Source organism: Dama dama, chromosome 14 (genome assembly GCF_033118175.1).
Source record: "Dama dama isolate Ldn47 chromosome 14, ASM3311817v1, whole genome shotgun sequence".
NCBI classification, from domain to species: Eukaryota; Metazoa; Chordata; class Mammalia; order Artiodactyla; family Cervidae; genus Dama; species Dama dama.
The window spans coordinates 64,186,832-64,209,077 of record NC_083694.1 but is presented as its reverse complement, the minus strand read 5'-3'; the positions used below and the strand labels follow the sequence as shown (position 1 = coordinate 64,209,077).

Here is a 22,246-nt window from a genome sequence, read left to right as displayed (position 1 = left end):
AAAGTGAAGGGCTGGAAAAAAATATTTCATGCAAACGGAGACCAAAAGAAAGCAGGAGTCGCAATACTCATATCAGATAAAATAGACTTTCAAATAAAGGATGTGAAAAGAGACAAAGAAGGACACTACATAATGATCAAAGGATCAATCCAAGAAGAAGATATAACAATTATAAATATATATGCACCCAACATAGGAGCACCGCAATATGTACGGCAAACGCTAACAAGCATGAAAGAGGAAATTAATAGTAACACAATAATAGTGGGAGACTTTAATACCCCACTCACAGCTATGGATAGATCAACTAAACAGAAAATTAACAAGGAAACACAAACCTTAAATGACACAATGGACCAGCTAGACCTAATTGATATCTATAGGACATTTCACCCCAAAACAATCAACTACACCTTTTTCTCAAGTGCACATGGAACCTTCTCCAGAATAGATCACATCCTGGGCCATAAATCTGGTCTTGGAAAATTCAAAAAAATTGAAATCATTCCAGTCATCTTTTCTGACCACAGTGCAGTAAGATTAGATCTCAATTACAGGAAAAAAAATTGTTAAAAAAATCAAACATATGGAGGCTAAATAACATGCTTCTGAATAATCAACAAATCATAGAAGAAATCAAAAGAGAAATAAAAATATGCATAGAAATGAATGAAAATGAAAACACAACAACCCAAAACCTATGGGACACTGTAAAAGCAGTGCTAAGGGGAAGGTTCATAGCATTACAGGCTTACATCAAGAAACAAGAAAAAAGCCAAATAAATAACCTAACTCTACACCTAAAGCAATTAGAGAAGGAAGAAATGAAGAATCCCAGGGTTAGTAGAAGGAAAGAAATCTTAAAAATTAGGGCAGAAATAAATGCAAAAGAAACTAAAGAGACCATAGCAAAAATCAACAAAGCTAAAAGCTGGTTTTTTGAAAAAATAAACAAAATTTACAAACCATTAGCAAGCCTCATTGAGAAACGAGAGAAGAACCAAATTAACAAAATTAGAAATGAAAATGGAGAGATCACAACAGACAACACTGAAATACAAAGGATCATAAGAGACTACTACCAGCAGCTCTATGCCAATAAAATGGACAACTTGGAAGAAATGGACAAATTCTTAGAAAAGTATAACTTTCCAAAACTGAACCAAGAAGAAATAGAAGATCTTAACAGAGCCGTCACAAGCAAGGAAATCGAAACTGTAATCAGAAATCTTCCAGCAAATAAAAGTCCAGGACCAGATGGCTTCACAGTTGAATTCTACCAAAAATTTAGAGAAGAGCTAACACCTATCTTACTAAAACTCTTCCAGAAAATTGCAGAAGAAGGTAAACTTCCAAACTCATTCTATGAGGCCACCATCACCCTAATTCCAAAACCAGACAAGGATACCACAAAAAAAGAAAACTACAGGCCAATATCACTGATGAACATAGATGCAAAAATCCTTAACAAAATTCTAGCAAACAGAATCCAACAACATATTTAAAAAATCATACATCATGACCAAGTGGGCTTTATCCCAGGAATGCAAGGATTCTTTAATATCTACAAATCAATCAATGTAATACACCACATTAACAAATTGAAAGATAAAAACCATATGGTTATCTCAATAGATGCAGAGAAAGTCTTTGACAAAATTCAACATCCATTTATGATTAAAACTCTCCAGAATGCAGGAATGGAAGGAACATACCTCAACATAATAAAAGCTATATATGACAAACCCACAGCAAGCATCACCCTCAATGGTGAAAAATTGAAAGCATTTCCCCTGAAATCAGGAACAAGACAAGGGTGCCCACTCTCACCACTACTATTCAGCATAGTGTTGGAAGTTCTGGCCACAGCAATCAGAGCAGAAAAAGAAGTAAAAGGAATCCAGATAGGAAAAGAAGAAGTGAAACTCTTGCTGTTTGCAGATGACATGATCCTCTACATAGAAAACCCTAAAGACTCTACCAGAAAATTACTAGAGCTAATCAATGAATATAGTAAAGTTGCAGGATATAAAATTAACACAGAGAAATCCCTTGCATTCCTATACACTAACAATGAGAAAACAGAAAGAGAAATTAAGGAAACAATACCATTCACTATTGCAACAAAAAGAATAAAATACTTAGGAGTATATCTACCTAAAGAAACAAAAGACCTATACATAGAAAACTGTAAAACACTGATGAAAGAAATCAAAGAGGACACAAACAGATGGAGAAATACTGTGTTCATGGATTGGAAGAATCAATAATGTCAAAATGGCTATTCTACCCAAAACAATCTATAGATTCAATGCAATCCCTATCGAGCTACCAATGGTATTTTTCACAGAACTAGAACAAATAATTTCACAATTTGTATGGAAATACAAAAAACCTCAAATAGCCAAAGTAATCTTGAGAAAGAAGAATGGAACTGGAGGAATCAACCTGCCTGACTTCAGACTCTACTACAAAGCCATAGTCATCAAGACAGTATGGTACTGGCACAAAGACAGAAATATAGATCAATGGAACAGAATAGAAAGCCCAGAGATAAGTCCACGAACCTATGGACACCTTATCTTTGACAAAGGAGGCAAGGATATACAATGGAAAAAAGACAACCTCTTTAACAAGTGGTGCTGGGAAAACTGGTCAACCACTTGTAAAAGAATGAAACTAGAACACTTTCTAACACCATACACCAAAATAAACTCAAAATGGATTAAAGATCTAAATGTAAGACCAGAAACTATAAAACTCCTAGAGGAGAACATAGGCAAAACACTCTCCGATATAAATCACAGCAGGATCCTCTATGACCCACCTCCCAGAATATTGGAAATAAAAGCAAAAATAAACAAATGGGACCTAATGAAACTTAAAAGCTTTTGCACAACAAAGGAAACTATAAGTAAGGTGAAAAGACAGCCCTCAAATTGGGAGAAAATAATAGCAAATGAAGAAACAGACAAAGGATTAATCTCAAAAATATACAAGCAACTCCTGAAGCTCGATTCCAGAAAAATAAATGACCCAATCAAAAAATGGGCCAAAGAAATAAACAGACATTTCTCCAAAGAAGACATACAGATGGCTAACAAACACATGAAAAGATGCTCAATATCACTCATTATCAGAGAAATGCAAATCACAACCACAATGAGGTACCATTACACGCCAGTCAGGATGGCTGCTATCCAAAAGTCTACAAGCAATAAATGCTGGAGAGGGTGTGGAGAAAAGGGAACCCTCTTACACTGTTGGTGGGAATGCAAACTAGTACAGCTGCTATGGAGAACAGCGTGGAGATTTCTTAAAAAACTGGAAATAGAACTGCCATATGACCCAGCAATCCCATTTCTGGGCATACACATTGAGGAAACCAGAACTGAAAGAGACACGTGCACCCCAATGTTCATCGCAGCACTGTTTATAATAGCCAGGACATGGAAGCAACCTAGATGCCCATCAGCAGATGAATGGATAAGGAAGCTGTGGTACATATACACCATGGAATATTACTCAGCCATTAAAAAGAATTCATTTGAATCAGTTCTAATAAGATGGATGAAACTGGAGCCCATTATACAGAGTGAAGTAAGCCAGAAAGATAAAGAACATTACAGCATACTAACACATATATATGGAATTTAGAAAGATGGTAATGATAACCCTATATGCAAAACAGAAAAAGAGACACAGATGTACAGAACAGACTTTTGGACTCTGTGGGAGAAGGTGAGGGTGGGATGTTTCAAGAAAACAGCATGTATATTATCTATAGTGAAACAGATCACCAGCCCAGGTGGGATGCATGAGACAAGTGTTCAGGCCTGGTGCACTGGGAAGACCCAGAGGAATCAGGTGGAGAGGGAGGTGGGAGGGGGGGATTGGGATGGGGAATACATGTAACTCCATGTCAATGTATGACAAAATCCACTGCAATGTTGTGAAGTAATTAGCCTCCAACTAATAAAAATAAATGAAAAAATAAATAAATAAATAAAAAAGAAAGAACTTTTCCCCCATCTCACTGCTTGAGCTGAGAAATCTTTTATCTCCTGTCTTAAACTGAATTACACTGCTGTCTGTCCTGGGTCTCCAGGTTGCTGATGGCAGATATGGGACTTTCAGTCTCCATTACCTCATCACACAATTCTTCACAATATATCTCCATGGTTAGATCAATCTGTTATAGTCTGAATGTTTGTGTCCCCCCAAAATACATGTTGACATTCTAAACCCTCAAAGATGATGGTATTAGAAGATGGGACATTTGGGAAGAAAAAAACAAAACAAAACATGAATGGATAAGTGCCTTTATGAAAGAACTGAACTGAGAGAAATTCTTTGCCCCATCCACAGAGTGGACACTGCAGCTACGAACCAGGCCCTCATCAAATACAACCATGCTCGTGTCTCAATCTTGGACTTCTCAGACTCCATAAATGTGAGCAATAAGTTTCTATTGTTTATAAGCCAACCAGTCCGCAGTACTGTGCAGTGCTTTGCGCTCAGTCGCTCAGTTGTGTCCAACTCTTTGCGACCCCATGGACTGCAGCCTGCCAGGCTTCTCTGTCCCTGGGGAGTCTCCAGGTAAGAATACTAGAATACTAGAGTGGGTTGGAGTGGAATACTAGAGTGGAATACTGGAATGGGTTGCCATTTCCTTCTCCAAGAGATCTTCTTAACCCTAGGATCAAACCCAGGTCTCCCACACTGCAGGCAGATTCTTTACCATCAGAGTCACCAGGGAAGCAGCCCAAACAAATTAAGACATTCTATCTATCTCCTTTTGGTTCTGTTTCTAATCAGAGATCCTGACTATTACAGTAACAGAGAACTAACAAGATAGGAATCCTTAATTCCCATAACAGAGATCAAGAAGTGCAGAGAAACACAGGGATGAGGAGTTTGACCACAGGACATTTGCTGATCCAAAGAGGAGGAGGCTGAGAAGCTGAGGGATTAGGAGCCTTCTAGGGATAAAGAACCTAGTAAACAACTCTTTTGTTTCAAGCCTAAGACTCCACAGACTGCGCCAGAGGAATAACTTTGTACAATGCCCCCTACCCCGTACAGTCAGCCAGTTTTAATGTCATTCAGGAAACCCAAAGAACAAGTAACCTGAAACTGGGATTACCTTTATCCCAGACTGCTAGCTTCCCGAGGAGCCTGACGGAAACCAATGAAATTCTGAAGAATTATTTCTAGAGATGATTTTTCATTATAATGATGTTCAGCAAAATCAAAGGTAATTAGGAACACGAGGAGGTATCACACCAAGGCTCCAAACCAGCACAATAAATTAACAGGCACAGAAACAGTCCTCTCCATGAAACAGTGAAACTACACTTAGCATGTTTAAGGAAATTGAAGTCAAACTTCAGTATGATTTATTAAACTTCAAACTATTAAAAAAAAATGGCTCAGAAGTTTTGAAAAAGAACCAAATCAAAATTCAAGAACTAAGAAGTAAACCTGCTTTACTTCTGGTTTACACAGGGATTCCCAGCCTGTGCTCTGTGGTGAAGAAGCAGAAATACGGACATTACTTTAAGTGCACACACTTTTGCCTCCAATGGGAGGCTTGTGGCAGGGAACGGCTGGCATCAGAAAAACAGCAGAAGCTTATCATTAACCATCCTCTTCCTCACTTTGCTAGAATTTGTTAGTGCTCACCAAAAATATGCTATTGCCATAAAACTCATTATTCCTTTGTGCACTGTGCTGGTACTTCTGTGATAGTTTTGGCACCTTTATATTTCTGATTTCCCAACAGCAGTATCTCACCTCCTGCTGCCCCCTGGAAATATCTTACCTTATTAAGTTTCTAAAGAATACTTGTGTATATAATGATTTATTATTTATAAAGCCCTGTGGAACAGACATACAGGTACTATTCATACTACATGTGAAGCAGCTAAAAGTTTAAGTGCTCAAGAGCACGTAACTGAAGTCTGGAATTACCACTAAAACACTAGTTCTTTGATGACCTACTCAGTGGTTTCCCCCACCCCCCATGTTACCATAATAATCTAGAATAATAGCTTTGTACTTTTTTGGTAACATTTCCAGTCATCCTACAATGACCTTTTTCAAAGGTCCCTGTATTTTAGCAGGCAGTCATGCTCACATACCCAGGTGGTTGACCTCAGTGTGGACACAACCTCAGTTTTCCGTGGATGTGGGGCACTGGCCCTCCATTGCTAATAGATGGTGGGAAGAGCTCCGGATTTTTTTCACTCCAGGGAAGTGACTCATCCCTTCAGAGTAAAAAGATGGAATTTTTTTTATGAATATTTCATATTTGATCTATCTTTGTAACACAGATATCTTCCTGATCCAGCACAACTTCAGTAGACTGTGGAGACAAAGACCCTTCAGATCGGACAGAACCTCAGAATAACTCTAGACATATGGACATTGCATTCTGCCATAGATGTGTTACTCCACTTTCTCCTCCATTCTTAAAAGTTGGCACCGCTGGAAACGAGAACTTGCTGTATCAGCCCACAGGATTCTCCAACATGTCCCTGCATCACAGGTATGGTGAAGATGAGTCCAATCTTCACTGCCTTGAGGCAGATGAAACTGCGTTGGCCCATCTGGCACCCTTCACTACGAGTAAATTGGCTTAGCTTTCCACATCTCTCCTTTTTAATAAAATTGTTCTGTGTTGAGTGCCCTCACCTATATATTGTGAAAAGTATCTTTCTGTGAAAACTAGAGCAGGAAATTTTGTCACAAAAGCAATTTACACACACACACACACATAGTTGTTTGTTTTTGTTTTTTAAACACGTAACAAAAACATGCATGAATAATACCAGAAAGCTCTTAGGATCCTCTGTACTGAAAAGGGTTATACAATCACAGGGAACTCTGCTCAATGTTATGTGGCAGCCTGTATGGAAGGGGAGTTTGAGGGGAGAATGGATACATGAATATGTATGGCTGAGTCCCTTTGCTGTCCACCTGAAGCTATCATAATATTGTTAACTGGCTATATTCCAATATAAAATAAAAAGTTTTTAAAAAGAAAAGGGCTATACATTGGAATGTTGATGGAGCATACAGTTCTGATGCTGGGGAAGGTCAAGGAAAATGTGACACAGATATGTGGCTTTGGCATATTTCATCGTATTAAGGTGCCATATAAGTAATTACTGGGCTTCCCTGCTGGCTCCAGCAGCAAAAACTACGCCTGCAATATGGGAGACCCGAGTTCGATCCCTGGGTCAGGAAGATTCCCTGGAGAAGGGAATGGCAACCCACTCCAGTATGCTTGCCTGGAGAATTCCATGGACAGAGGAGCCTGGCAGGCCACAGTCCATGGAGTCGCAAGGAGTTGGACACAACTGAGTGACAGAGGGACAGAGAGCAATAGTTATTATGACCTACGTATCTGACTACAGTTAACAAAATCTGCAAGGAAAGGTGACAGAAATGAGCCTTAAAATACCCAGATACGGTTTGATTTTAAATATGTTATCCCTTGTTAAAAAAAAGAGAAACTAAATGGCCAGTTAACATGGTCAGCTGCCAAGAGACACATGGGGACTGCACAGGCGTTAATAGCAAGTCCTGGTCAAATAAGGTAGAAAAGAGAAGGTCATTTGAAATAATAATGTTTTTCAAAATGCGTTATCCGCCAACCGTACCTACCTTCTTTCATTTCCTCATGGCATGTACTGTCTTACCTCCAGACTACTTACTTCACACATGCCCTTCCCAATCCTGTCATTTTCTCACTCTTTTCCTAACCTTCAGGTCTGTGCTTACATGTCACTGTCTCAGGGAATTCCAGAAGGATTCCTGTTATTAGTTATTCACATTGTATATTCCCAGAGTAATCGTCATCATCTCCTATCAGAGTCGTTACGATTATTACAGATTGTTTGTCTGCCAGATATAAGCTCAATTTGGACACGACTAAGTGACTGAGCACTAATATAGCACTATAAGCTCAATTCAGGGATTATTTTGATTCTCAGCGCCTACCGACCGGGACTAGAACACAATGGGCATTCAATAAATTATGATAAAGGAAATTCCCTGGCAGTTCAGTGGTTAGAACGCCACACTCTCATTGCCAAGGGCCTAGGTTCAATTCCTGGTCTGGGAACTAAGATCCTACAGGCTGCATGGTGCAACCAAAAACATAAAAATTAAAAAATAAAATAAATGATGATAAGTGCTCAGAAAAAAAATATTAAAATAGATCTGGAGACAGAGTGAATTCAAAGTCCAAATGTTAAGATTTAGAATTATCATTGGTCTTCGTCTCAAGCTCAGGGTTATACACTTTAACCTTATCTTTCTTCTCAGTTTCAAGTGCCAAAGTGTTCATCAATGAACACTTTGATTGCATTCTTTGAATTACAGAAATTATCCATATATCTTGAGATGGTAGAGTGAGGAAAAAAACTAATTTGCACAAAAAATATAGAAATGTCATCATTATGAAAAATCAGTTAAAAAGAACCTAGCTTCATTGTTTAAATTCATCTACAAAAAACAATAATGCTGGAAGGAATGTAGGATATTGTTTCAGGAAACAAAGATTATCTCAAATTAAACCTTGATTATATGCTTTTTACAAGAACCACACATTAAATATAAGGAAAATATAAATTGAAAGCAAAAGGATGTACTTATCAAAGAAACTAAAAGGGACTATTTTAATAAAAGACAAAGCAAAAATTCAGTCTCCAATAATGAGATAAAAAAGACCTATTATAATGATAAAATATCAATTAAACAGAGATATATACAATTCAAAACTTATGTGCATTAATAATGTATCTTAAAAATTCATAAAGCAAAAGTTGAATATGAAACACATTGTTGTACATGGAACCTTTACCAGAACAGACAATGTGTGAGGGCATCTCATGTAAAAATTGAAACAGCAAAAATTATAGAGTATATTTTCTGAACAGAAAGGGATGAGATTAGAAATTAATGACAAAGAGAAACAAAAAAATTACCAAATGTTTGAAAATTAAGAAATAAATGTTTAATCTATGTGTCAAAAAATAAATCATAATAAAATTTAGAAAATGCTTTTAATTAACAATTATGAAAATAAAATATTTTCAAACTTGTAAGCTATACCTAAAATAGATGGTCTACAATCAGTAAAGTGGAAAAATAAATGAACATTAAAAATTAAAAAGGAAGAAATAAAACTGGAATTATTCACCAATAGCAGGAATGTGTAAGTTAAAAATCTAAAAGAACCTACAAACTATTAGAATTGATAAAGAAATTTCGTAAGTTTGCTGCATCTGCAAAAATTATTTCTGTATAAATGAAACATTAGTATTTTAGTTTCTAGTTTAACATTAGCTTCATGCATTGAGGGCTCCCCTAGTGGCCCAGATGGTAAAGAATCTGCCTGCAATGCAGGAGACCCAGGTTCGATCCCTGGATCTGGAAGACCCCCTGGAAAAGGGAATGGCAACCCACTCCAATATTATTGCCTGGAAAATCCCATAGACAGAGGAGTCTGGTGGGCTTACAGTCCATAATGTCGCACAGAGTTGGACATGACTGAGAAACTAACGCTTCATATACTGCAAATGGATTGGAAGATTCAATATTATTATCATGTCATCTCTCCCCTAAATTACCTACAAAATAATTTCAGTTCTAATAAAAATCCCAGCATTTGTGTGTGTGTGTGTGTGTGTGTGTGTGTGTGTGTGTGTGAGTTGACAGAGTGATTTCAAAACTTATATGGAAATGCAGAAGCCTAAAAGAAGACAAGGAATCTCAAAGAAGAAAAAGTTGGAGGATTTACACTACCATTTCAAAGCCATAGACATTAAAGTAGATTGGTATTGGGGCAAACAAAGACCAATAGAACTGAAAAGAAACCAAATCATACACTGCCTGATTAGCAAAGGTACCACTGCCATTTAGTGAGGGCATGAGGGTTATCAGTGGACTAAATAAGTAGTTTGCAGTATACTGTATTCAGGGCTTCCCAGGTGGCGCTAGTGGTAAAGAACCCACCTGCCAATGCAGGAGACTTAAGAGATGTCAGTTCGATCCCTGCGTCAGGAAGATCCCCTGAAGGCATGGCAACCCACTCCAGTATTCTTGCTTGGAGAATCCCCAGGGACTGATGAGTCTAGTGAGTTACCATTCACAGGGTCACAAAGAGTCAGACACGAATGAATAGACTTGGCACGCGTGAGCACAGTATCCAAATAATGAGATACTGCACGGCAATGTGAAAAGAAAGTAAAAGTGAAGTCGCTCAGTCGAGTCCACTCTTCGCAACCCCAAGGACTGCATCCTACCAGGCTCCTCCGCCCATGGGATTTTCCAGACAAGAGTACTGGAGTGGGTTGCCATTTCCTTCTCCAAGTGTGGAACTGTGCTACTCACAATAGCATGAATGAATCTCACAAAGAGTGGAAGGCAGGCATCTAATGAGGGTCAAGAACAGGAAAACTGATCCTTGGTAATAAAGCAAAAATAACTGGTTAGTTTTGTGGAGCTTATCGACTGGAAGGGACATGAGCAACTCTTTCAGGGTACTTATAATGCATACCTTTATCTGGATGATGGTTTCATGGGTGAAATACATGTGCAAAAATCCATCAAGCTGAACAATTAAAATTTACGTACTTTATATATCTTACACTTCTGTTCTTTAAAAAAGAATCAAACATTAAAAGAAGCTTGCAAAAAAATAATAATAACTTTTCAGGAGTTTTAAGAAGAAGAGAATGACCAGCAGAGATTGGGGTGAGGGGTACCTGAAGAATCTATTTAATTCAGTAGCAAAAAGGTCCTTGATGATTAGACCTTTTTGTGAAGTAGAAAAGCTGAATACAGCTTTCAATGATTCAAGTTGTGAATGTAAGAAAGAACTACAAAAAGTTACAGTACATTAATCCTTGCTCTCCAAGCAGAGAGAGAGGATGGCAGCTTGTGGGAGCTTCAGGTTCAATTTAAACAGAAATGAGGCTTTGTATTATTCCTTAATATCCATAAAAACTATTTCTAGTCTATATAAATCTTACTGGATCTCAAGGGTTAAACTTAGGAAAGAAATTTTTTCTTCTCTGCTTCTTTGATCAGAAGAGAGAGCACACTTCTAATGGAATTTGAAAAGTTCCACACTAAAATCTGAAACACTCAACTTTTTACTAAAAATAACCCAACCTTAAAAGAGTTTGTTTAAATATATCTTGGGCTTCCCAGGTGGTGTTGGTGATAAAAAATCTGCCTGCCAATGTTGGAGATACAGAAGGTGTAGGTTCAGTCCCTGGGTTGGGAAGATCTCTTGGAATAGGAAATGGCAACTCACTCCATTACTCTTGCCTGGAAAATCCCATGGACAGAGGAGCCTGGTGGGCTACAGTGCATAGGGTCACAAAGAGTCAGACATGACTGAGAGATTGAGCACATAAAATATATCTAACCAAAGGATAGTTTACAAAATTAATTACCCTGAAAATGCATACCAAAGTATAGTCCTTAATGCAATAATTATTTTAGCTCTCTGTCATTTCATATGAAGGGTACAGGTTGACAACTGCTAAGTGATAACTACACTTTTTATTGTTTCATGAACATTCGATACTATTACAGATATTTTGGTATTTTCCCTTCCAAATCCCTCTTTTCTGGAAACTTACAGTGATAAAACAAAGAGATGAGTTAGTTTTATTATGGATTCTACCTTATTTGAATCACAGTTAAGTTCATATGATTTTCATTAAAAAATGTAAAACTTTTCATAGATTTTTGTACTTTTGTCCACTTAAAAGAAAGCTGCAAGCTAAGTTTTATTTGGGGCAAAATGAGGATTGCAACCCAGGAGACAGAACCTCAGATAGCTCTAAGAACCTGCTCCAAAGAGGTCAGTATATATGTGATTTTGGTGAAGGGTGAATACATGCAGTCAAGCACATATTCTCCAGAAGGTTTCTACTAGTCTTGTGAAGGTGTTGTTAGTCACAAGGAGCAGTTGTCACCATGAAGGACTTTAATGCTTTTTTAGATATGGAAGATACAAGAATTAGGCTCATAAAATGGGCTCCTGAAAATATCTAACAACCTGTCCTGCCAGTTCCCCCTCCCCACCTCCAGCACATTTATACTCTCCATCTGCCTCATTTATACTCTCTACCCTGAACTCCTTTCAGGTGGTGGTTGAAGGTCAGCAGAAGCACATGATTTAATACTTGCAAAGGTAGGTAGATGGCAAATGCCAATTTGTAACTGACACTGAACAAGCAACATCAGCGATACTCATGCACAAAAGTATGTCTGACCCACTCCCAGAAGAATATATAAGCAGAAAATGACTTACTATAATGTGTTGATAAGGATCTATAAATGACATGTTGGTTTCAATTACGAGAAATCTCTTCACACTTCAAAAGTCTTCTTTGGCACTCTAGCTTCTTTAAAACCTACAAAATAAACAATCCTTATTGTTAAGCCTTTTCTTGGATGCATTTACAAGATTTAAATGATGATGGATGTGACTCTACCCAAGGGGACTTGTGTGGACTGAGCTCCCTAATTGTTTGTACGTGTGGGTATACACACATAACCTAGAAAAGGATAAACATATTCTGCTATTACTGCTTACTTTCCATATTTGTTCAAATTTATTCTGTGAGTAATTATTAGGAAACTCCAGGATTTTTTTTTTTTGCATTTGCCAAGTACTTCATGAGAAATTTATTGAAATCATGGAAAATTAAAATTATTTTTGTGCTATTTATAATCAAAAAGTCACATACTATTGTTTGTTTTCTTAACTGGATCAGTACTACACACATTCACAATTTAAAAAAAGGAATGCTTTTCATTTTGGCTATGTGTTAAGAGTTTTAAAAACATATTCATGTTAAATTTCCACTTTTAATGCTGATGATTTAAAATAAATGATTTGTTCATTCTAAAGTACCAGTTTAATTTGAAAGCAGTTAAATGAAATTTTAAGAGATTAGAAATAGCACTGTACAAAATGATGGAAACAAGCAAGTGAAACTAGAGAATAACTGGGAACTTGGTCTCAGTAAAGGAGCAACTATAGCGGGTGAGGAGGAGTGAATTTAGAATTTAGAGTTCCAGGCAGGCCGTTTGAGGAACTGAGGGAAGACACTGGCTGGTGAATGGTGAGCAAGAGTAAAAGTGGCTCATGATGAGTTTGGAGATATGGGGAGGAGCAGATCATGCAAGGCCATGGAAGCAACCATTATTCACCTAGATTTAGCTCATCCACTCTCCAGGACTCAGCTTAAATGTCACCTCTACTGAGAAGACTTTCATGATGTTCAGAATATATTTGGTTTGCCTGTTCCCGGTTTCATTTGTACCTGGTACTTCGTTTTCAAGTCTTTCATTGCACTTACACAATGTCTGCCTTTCCTGAGAGAACTAAAGATGCATAAAGTCAGTGACCATATTTATCTTGTTCATAGAGTTATCCATCCCTACTGCATAGCGCTGTGCTTAAAATATAGTAGGTTGAGGATAAATATTTGTTGGATAGATGGGTGGATGGATGGATAAATATTACATGATTTCAGGTTTATGTATGAAGGAAATTCACAGGATAGTACTGGTACTCTCTTTTGATGTCCCTCTTTTTCATTCCAAACTATTCTTAATGTAAAAGGATGTTAAATATCCATCTCTAATTTTAACAGAAAAAAAGCAGAACAAGTGAAATCCGAGAAGGAGTGAGACTAGTACTCAAAACGTTTAGAGGAAATTTCTTGCTGGTGCCCAAAGTTTGGTTTCAGCAACTTTACTTCCTCTTTCCATTTCTAGCAACTCCATTCATAACCCCTGTGCTTACCACCTAATTCTTCACCACGTCTGTCACTACTGTATCCTGCCTCAGGACCTAGATAGAGGCTCTCTCCATATTAAAGCCAAAAATTGGAAACATGCATACAATAGCTAACTGCCCCGGTCTATGGTTTTTCCAGTAGTCATGTACAGATGTAGAGTTAAACCATAAAGAAGGCTGAGCACCGAAGAACTGATGCTTTCAAACTATGGTGCTGGAGAAGACTCTTTAGAGTTCACTGATGAGCAAGGAGATCAAACCAGTCAAACCTAAAGAAAAGAAACCCTGAATGTTCACTGGAAGGACTGATGCTGAAGCTGAAGCTTCAATACTTTGGCCACCTGATGCGAAGAGCTGACTCACTGGAAAAGACCCTGATGCTGGGAAAGATTGAAAGCAGGAGGAGAAGGGGACACCAGAGGATGAGATGGTTGAATGGCACCACTGACTCAATGGACATGAGTTTGAGCAAACTGTGGGAGATGGTGAAGGACAGGGAAGCTGGGTGTGCTACAGTCCACGGGGTCATAAAGAGTCGGACACGACTTAGCGACTGAACAGTATAAGATATTATATTGGGGAAATCTGGGTAATGAATATATGGAAATGGCAGTTTTTGCTGTTTCTTAACTTAGATTATTTCAAAATAAAAAATATATCTTAAAAGTCCACTATATGTGAATAGGTGCAATTTATACATACAATTTTCATTCCAAACTTAAAGAAGCAACATCAGTCATATGGGAAAACTCTTGGGTAAGGTTCACTTTCTTCCAAAAAATATCATTGGTTATTATTGCCAGACAGTGATGACATTTTCAGTTCCAATTACAAATAGGCACCCATTCATCCCTTTTACCTCCCTACACTGTTAATAGCAGCAATAGATATCTTCAGTTTCCATGGAATTATGACATTTCTGTCCACCTAGCCACATTAATCACTGAGAAAATGCCACTCACCCACCCCCTGCAACTAGCATAGCCTGGAAATATTATTGCAACTAGTTTGCATAACCACTCTCATGAATGCTTATAAAACAGCAATTTGGAGTGGGGTGGGGGGGGAGGGCTGTTTTTACTAATTAAGCTAAATAACCAATCTTGGTGAGTGTACAGTCTTTTAAGTCTTGAAGCAACAAATAGTTTCTTTTATTCTTTACCTTCTCCCCTTCCCTGTAATTAGATACTTCCTGAACACTAATGAGGGGGAAATGCAGATACACTCTTCAACACACACTTGCCTGTGCGATGTAACTATTGGCTTTCAGTGAAGGCTTCATAGTGTGAGGTCTGTCCAAAACCCTGTTAGTCATGTTGGCAGGAGAGATGGACTTCTCTTGGGAAGGTGAAAAAAAAGATACCCACAGACTAGAAGGTTTTGTCATTCTTTTTCCCCACCTACTGGCTTCTCTGGTGGTTCAGGCAGTAAAGAATCTGCACCATGCAGGAGACCCAGGTTCAATCCCTGGGTGGGGAAGATCCCCTGGAGAAGGAAATGGCAACCCACTCCAGTGTTATTGCCTGGAGAATTTCATGGACAGACAAGCTCGGCAGGGCACAGTGCATGGGATCGCAAAGAGTCAGGCACAGGACTGACTAATACTTTTCCCTGCCTAGAATTACGGGAAACAGGAAAACAAGGGGTTATCATGGACAAGTGAAGGTGAACTGAAGGTGTTAGTCACTCAGTCGTGTCCGACTCTTTGGGATCCCATGGACTGTAGCCCTCCAGGCTCCCCTGTCCGTGGAATCCTTCAGGCAAGAATACTGGAGTGCATAGCCATTTACTTCTCCAGGGAAACTTCCTGACCCAGGGATCAAACCCATTGTCTCCTGCATTGCAGGTGGATTCTTTACTGTCTTAGCACCAGGGAAGCCCAATCATGGACATACTTCAGAGATATTGCAAGTTTGGTTCCAGACCACCACAACAAAGGTAATATTTCAATAAAACTAAGCACAAAAATGCTTTAGTTTTTCCAGTGTATATTAAAGTTATATTTAAACTGTAATGTAGTCTATTAAGTGTTCAGTAGCATTGTGTCCAAAGAACAATGTACAAACCTTAATTAAAAATACTTTATTGCTAACTAGCATCTCGGTTGCTCGGTCATGTCAGACTCTTTGCGACACCATGGACTGCAGCACATAGGCTTCCCTGTCCTTCACCAACTCCGGAAATTGCTCAAACTCATGTCCACCGAATCGATGATGACATCCAACCATCTCATCCTCTGTTGTCCCCTTCTCCTCCTGCCTTCAATCAGTCCCAGTATCAGGGTATTTTCTAATGAGCCAGTTCTTCGCATCAGGTGGCCAAAGTATTGGAGGTTCAGCTTCAGTATTATTCCTTCCAATGAATATTCAGGCCTGATTTCCTTTAAGATTGGCTGGTTTGATCTCCTTGCGGTCCAAGGGACTCTCAGTCTTCTCCAACACCACAGTTCAGAAGCATCAATTATTTGGCACTCAGCCTTCTTTATGGTCCAGCTCTCACACCCATACATGACTACTGGAAAACCATAGCTTTGACTAGATGGACCTTTGTTGGCAAAGTAATGTCTCTGCTTTTTAATATGCTGTCTAGGTTGATCATAGCTTTTCTTCCAAGGAGCTAACATCATTTAATTTCATGGGTTCAGTCACAATCTGCAGTGATTTTAGAGCCCAAGAAAATAAAGTCTCTCACTGTTTCAATTGTTTCCCCATCTATTTGCCATGCAGTGATAGGACCGGATGCCAAGATCTTAGTTTTTTGAATGTTGAGTTTTAAGCCAGCTTTCTTACTTTCCTTTTTCCCCTTCATCAAGAACCTCTTCAGTTTCTCTTCTCTTTCTGCCATTATGGTCTTATCATCTGCATATTTTAGTTTACTGATATTTCTCCTGGCAATCTTGATTCCAGCTAGTGCTTCATCCAGTCCAGCATTTCACATGAGGTACTCTGCATGTAAGTTAAATAAACAGGGTGACAATATACAACCTTGACATACTCCTTTCCCAATTTGGAACCAGTCTGTTGTTCTGTGTCTGGTTCTAAGAGTTGCTTCTTGACCTGCATACAAGTTCCTCAGGAGGAAGGTAAAGTGGTCTGGTATTTCCATCTCTTGAAGAATTTGCCACAGTTTATTGTGATCCACACAATCAAAAGCTTTAGCATAGTCAGTGAAGCAGAAGTAGATTTTTTCTGGAATTCTCTTGCATTTTCTATGATCCAGTGGATGTTGGCAATTTGATCATTGGTTCCTCTAGCTTTTCTAAAATCAGCCTGAACATCTGGAACTTCTCTCTTCATGTACTATTGAGGCCTGGCTTGGAGAATTTTGAACATTATTTTGCTAATGTGTGAGATGAGTGCAATGTGAAGTAGGGTCAACATTCTTTAGCATTGCCTTTCTATGGGATTGGAATGAAAATTGACCTTTCCCAGTCCTGTGGCAACTTCTGAGTTTTCCAAATTTGCTGGCATATTGATTGCAGCACTTTTACAACATCATCACTGAGGATCTGAAATAGCTCAGCTGGAATTCCATCACCTCCATTAGCTTTGTTTGTAGTGATGCTTCCTAAGGCCCACTTGACTCTGCATTCCAGGATGTCTGCTCTAGGTGAGTGATCACACCATCATGGCCATCTTTGTCATTAAGGTATTTTTTGTATAGTTCTTCTGTGTATTCTTGTCACCTCTTCTTAATTTCTTCTGCTTCTGTTAGGTCTATAACATTTCTGTCCTTTATTGTCCCCATCTTTGCATGAAATGTTCCTTTGGTATCTCTAATTTTCTTGAAGAGATCTCCAGTTTCCCATTCTGTTGTTTTCCTCTATTTCTTTACATTGATCACTGAGGAAGGCTTTCTTATCTCTCCCTGCTATTCTTAAAATCTGCATTCAGATGGCTATATCTTTCCTTTTCTCCTTTGCCTTTAGCTTCTCTCCTTTTCTCAGCTATTTGTAAGGCCTCCTCAGACAACCATTTTGCCTTTTTGCTTTACTTTTTCTTGGGGATGGTCTTGATCCCTGCCTCCTGTACAATGTCACGAACATTTGTCCATAGTTCTTCAGGCACTCTATCAGATATAATCCCTTGAATCTATTCATCACTTCCACTGTATAATCATAAGGGATATGATTTAGATCATACCTGAATGGTCTAGTGGTTTCCCCTACTTTCTTCAATTTAAGTCTGAATTTGGCAATGAGTTCATGATCTGAGCCACAGTCAGCTCCCAATCTTGTTTTTGCTGACTGTATAGAGCTTCTCCATCTTTGTCTGCAAAGAATATAATCAATCTGATTTCAGTATTGACCAGCTAGTGATGTCCATGTGTAGAGTTGTCTCTTGTATTGTTGGAAGAGGGTGTTTGCTATGACCAGTGCATTCTCTTGGCAGAACTCTGTTAGCCTTTGCTCTGATTCATTTTGTACTCCAAGGCCAAACTTGCCTGTTACTCCAGGTATCTCTTGACTTCCTACTTTTGCATTCCAGTCCCCTATGATGAGAGTGAAAGTCAATCAGCCATGTTCAACTCTTTGTGACCCTGTGGACTATACAGTTTATGGAATTCTCCAGGCCAGAATACTGGAGTGGGTAGCCCTTCCCTTCTCCAGGGGATCTTCCCAACCCAGGGATCGAACCCAAGTCTCCCACATTGCAGGTGGATTCTTTCCCAGCTAAGCCACAAGGGAGTCCCAAGAATACTGGAGTGGCTAGCCTATCCCTTCTCCAGTGGATACTCCTGAACCAGGAATCAAACCAGGGTCTCCTGCATTACAGGTGGATTCTCTACCAACTGAGCTAAAAGGACATCTTTTTCTGGTGTTAGTTCTAGAAGGTCTTGTAGGTCATCATAGAATCATTCACTTCAGCTTCTTCAGCACTAGTGGTTGGGGCACATACTTTGATTACTGTGATATAGAATAGTTTGCCTTTAGTGAGTCATAATCTTTTGCTCGTGGAGAGTCCCACCTCAGTGTTGATGGCTGCTGACTGACCAGGATGGTGGTTTCTGAAGGCTGGGATGACTATAGCAATTTCTTTTGTGTGTGTGTAGCAAATTATTTAGAATGAGACAACAATGACGTTTGATGCATCAATTAATTCTTCCTCACAAGCACAATTTCTCTGTAGCATGCACTGTTATTTGAGAGCATTTTACCCAGAGTAGGACTTCTTTCAAAATTGGAGTCAATCCTCTCAAACCTTGCTACTGCTTTATCAACTAAGTTTATATAATATCTTAATTGTTTTACTGTCATTTCAACAGTCTTCACAGCATCCTCACCAGGAGTAGATTCAATCTTAAGAAAACACTTTGCTCATCCATAAGAAGCAACTCCTCATCCTTTCAAGTTTTATCAATCAGACACAAATAGCAATTCAGTCACATCTTCAGGCTCCCTTCTAGTTCTAGTTCTCTTAGCATTTCCACCACAGTTATTTACTCCACTGAAATCTTGAACCCCTCAAAGTCATCCTTGAGGGTTGGAATCAACTTCTTATAAACTTCAGTGAATGTTGGTATTGTGACCTCTTTCCATGAATCACAAATGTTCTTCATGGCATCCAGAACAGAGAATCCTTTATAAGGTTTTCAGTTGACTTTGCCCAGACCAACCAGAGGCAGCAATCGCCATATAAAATTTACTTCTTAAAGAATAAGACTTAAGTCAAATAAATGGATGCTGTGTCAAGAGGCATAAAAACAACATTAATTTCATCTCTATTTGAACTCTTGGGTAATAACTGCATTGTCAATGAACAGTAGTAATATTTTGAAAGGCCTTTGTTTCGAGAAGTAGGTCTCAATAGTAGGCTTAAAATATTCAATAAATCATGTTGTAAACAGATATGCTGTCACCAGGCTTTGTTGTTCCATTTATAGAGCACTTTCTCAAGAGTAGATTCTTAAGGGCCCTGGGATTTTTGGAATGGTAAATGAGCATTGGCTTCAACTTAAAATCACCAGATGCATTTAGTCCCTAACTGTAAAATCAGCCGGATCCTTTGAAACTTTAAAGCCAGTCAATGACTTCTCCTCTCTAGCTATTGAAGTCCTAAATAGCATCTTCTTCCAATAGAAGGTCATTTCATCGCCACTGAAAATCCGTTGTTTAGCCACCCTCAGTGATCACCTTAGCTAGACCCTTTGGATAATTTACTGTAGCTTCTACATGAGTACTTGCTGCTTCACCATGCACATGTCTTCTTTACTGAAACCTCAAGAACCAAGCTCTGTTAGATTCAAACTTTTCTTCTGCAATGTCTTCACCTCTCTCAATCCTCATAAAACTGAAGAGAGTTAGAACCCTGCTCACCATTAGGCTTTGGTTGAATTAAGCTTTGTAGTTAATTGGATCTTTCATCTAGACCACTGAAACTTTCTCCATATCAGCAGTAAGGCTGTTGGTTGTTTTGCTTTCTTATCATTCATGTGCTCACTAGAGTAGCATTTTTACTTTCCTCAAGAACTTTTCCTGTGCATTTCACAACTTAAGCTAACTCTGGCACAAGAGGCCTAGCTTCTGGCCCATCTCAACTTTCAACATGCCTTCCTCACTAAGCTTAACCTTATTTCTAGTGTTTTATTTAAAGTGAGAGACACGTGACTTTTCCTTTCATGTGAACACTTAAAGGGCCTATTAGTTGGTCTAATTTCAAGATTGTTGTGTCTTAGGAACTAAAGAGACCTGATGAGAGGGACAGAGGTGGGGAGCAGAGAGTGGATAGACTCTTTAGAACACACACAATATTGACTAAGTTTACTGTCCTATATGGGTACAGTTTGTGGAGCCTCCACACAAATATAGTAGTTTTTTTATCGGTAACATGGGAGAAATGGTTCCCACACCTCACAGAGGCAATGGGAGGATGAATTGAAGAAATGTATGTCAATAATTATGCACAGTACCTAGGAGGTCATAAGTATACAAAATTATCATTTGTTATTATTAGGTATGAAACTGATGTCTTCTCCCAAATTCCTGAGATTTATTTGGCTCTCTGAAGATTTCTAAGAAACTCAAGTAGGCAAATTTGATGAACATCTTTTCTATAAAGACTGTGTATTTGTCATACTCAAAAATGAGTTTTAATGGAGATTAAAAAGTACTGCTATTTCTGACCCATTAAATTATATGTATGTATATGTGACTTCACTTTCACTTTTCACTTTCATTGGAGAAGGAAATGGCAACCCACTCCAGTGTTCTTGCCTGGAGGATGCCAGGGATGGGGGAGCCTGGTGGGCTGCCATCTATGGGGTCGCACAGAATCAGACACAACTGAAGCAACTTAGCAGCAGCAGAAGCATGTGCATACATATATGTGTGTGTGTGTATATATATATATGTGTATAACTCTGATTTATCTGCTTCCAAATTCAAAGCTTTCTCCATTATTCTGGATATAGAAAGATGTTCTAAAAGCATTAAGAGTGGTGCATTACTGTTTCCATCATCATCCATAAATATAAACACACACACACATACACAGTTACTAAGACATCAGTAAAGTTTTAAGTCCTTAAATTATCTTGCTGTTGCTTTTCTAAAACCTAGGCTAAGAAAAGAGTTAGACATCACTAACAGACACAGAAGAATGAAGAAACAATAAGAATTAAGTAAATGAGCTGCTTTAAATTAAAACTGTCTCTCAGGCTGTGGGTGTGTGCTAAGTCACTAAGTCATGTCCAATTCTTTGCAACCCTATGGAGTACAGCCCATCAGACTTCTCTGTCCATGGGATTTTCCAGAAAAGAATACTGGAGAGGGTTATCATTTCCTTCTCCAAAGTGATCTTCCCAACCCAGGGATCAAACCTGTATGTCCTGTATTGCCTGCATTGGCAGGCAGATTCCTTACTGCTGAGCCACCTGGGAAGCCTGTCTCTTAGGCTGTACCTTAATTTGAATACAAGGACTTCCCTGATGGTACACTGGATAACAGTCTGCCTGCCAATGCAGAGGACACAGGTTCAATTCCTGGTCCAGGGAGATTCCATGTGAGCTGGAACAACTAAGCCTGTGTACCACAACTACTGAAGTCCATACGCCTAGAGCCTGTGCTCTGCAATGAGAGAAGCCACTGCAAGAAGCCCTCAGACCACAGTACAGAGTACCCCCTGCCCCCCTCAACAAGAGAAAGCCTGTGCAGCCACAAAGACACAGTGCAACCCAAAATTAAATAATTAAACACACACACACACACAAAATCTGTTAAAACAACTCTCCATTTTCAAGGAAATGGAAAAGCATGTCCTCAGATACAAAGGCACAGATCAATGAACTGGGTCTATTTCTCAACCAGGAAACCAAGAGCTTGTTGTGTGCCTCATGGGCCCCGCAGTGAGATGCCTGCTCCCTCACTGATGTTCAGCCACACTATTCCTTTTGAATTGACTTTTTCCACTC

The 22,246-nt window shown here is 38.8% G+C and overlaps 1 protein-coding gene across 1 annotated transcript in view; it reads right to left on the bottom strand.

Moving 5' to 3' along the window:
* The window catches only part of PLA2G4A (phospholipase A2 group IVA), a 162,769-nt gene that overhangs the window by 123,420 nt on the left and 17,103 nt on the right, over positions 1-22,246 (bottom strand). Inside the window, exon 2 of the mRNA XM_061160947.1 lies at positions 12,341-12,443. Coding sequence (XP_061016930.1) covers positions 12,341-12,373 — 33 coding nt within the window. The 5' untranslated portion in view covers positions 12,374-12,443. The remainder of the gene's footprint in view (positions 1-12,340; positions 12,444-22,246) is intronic.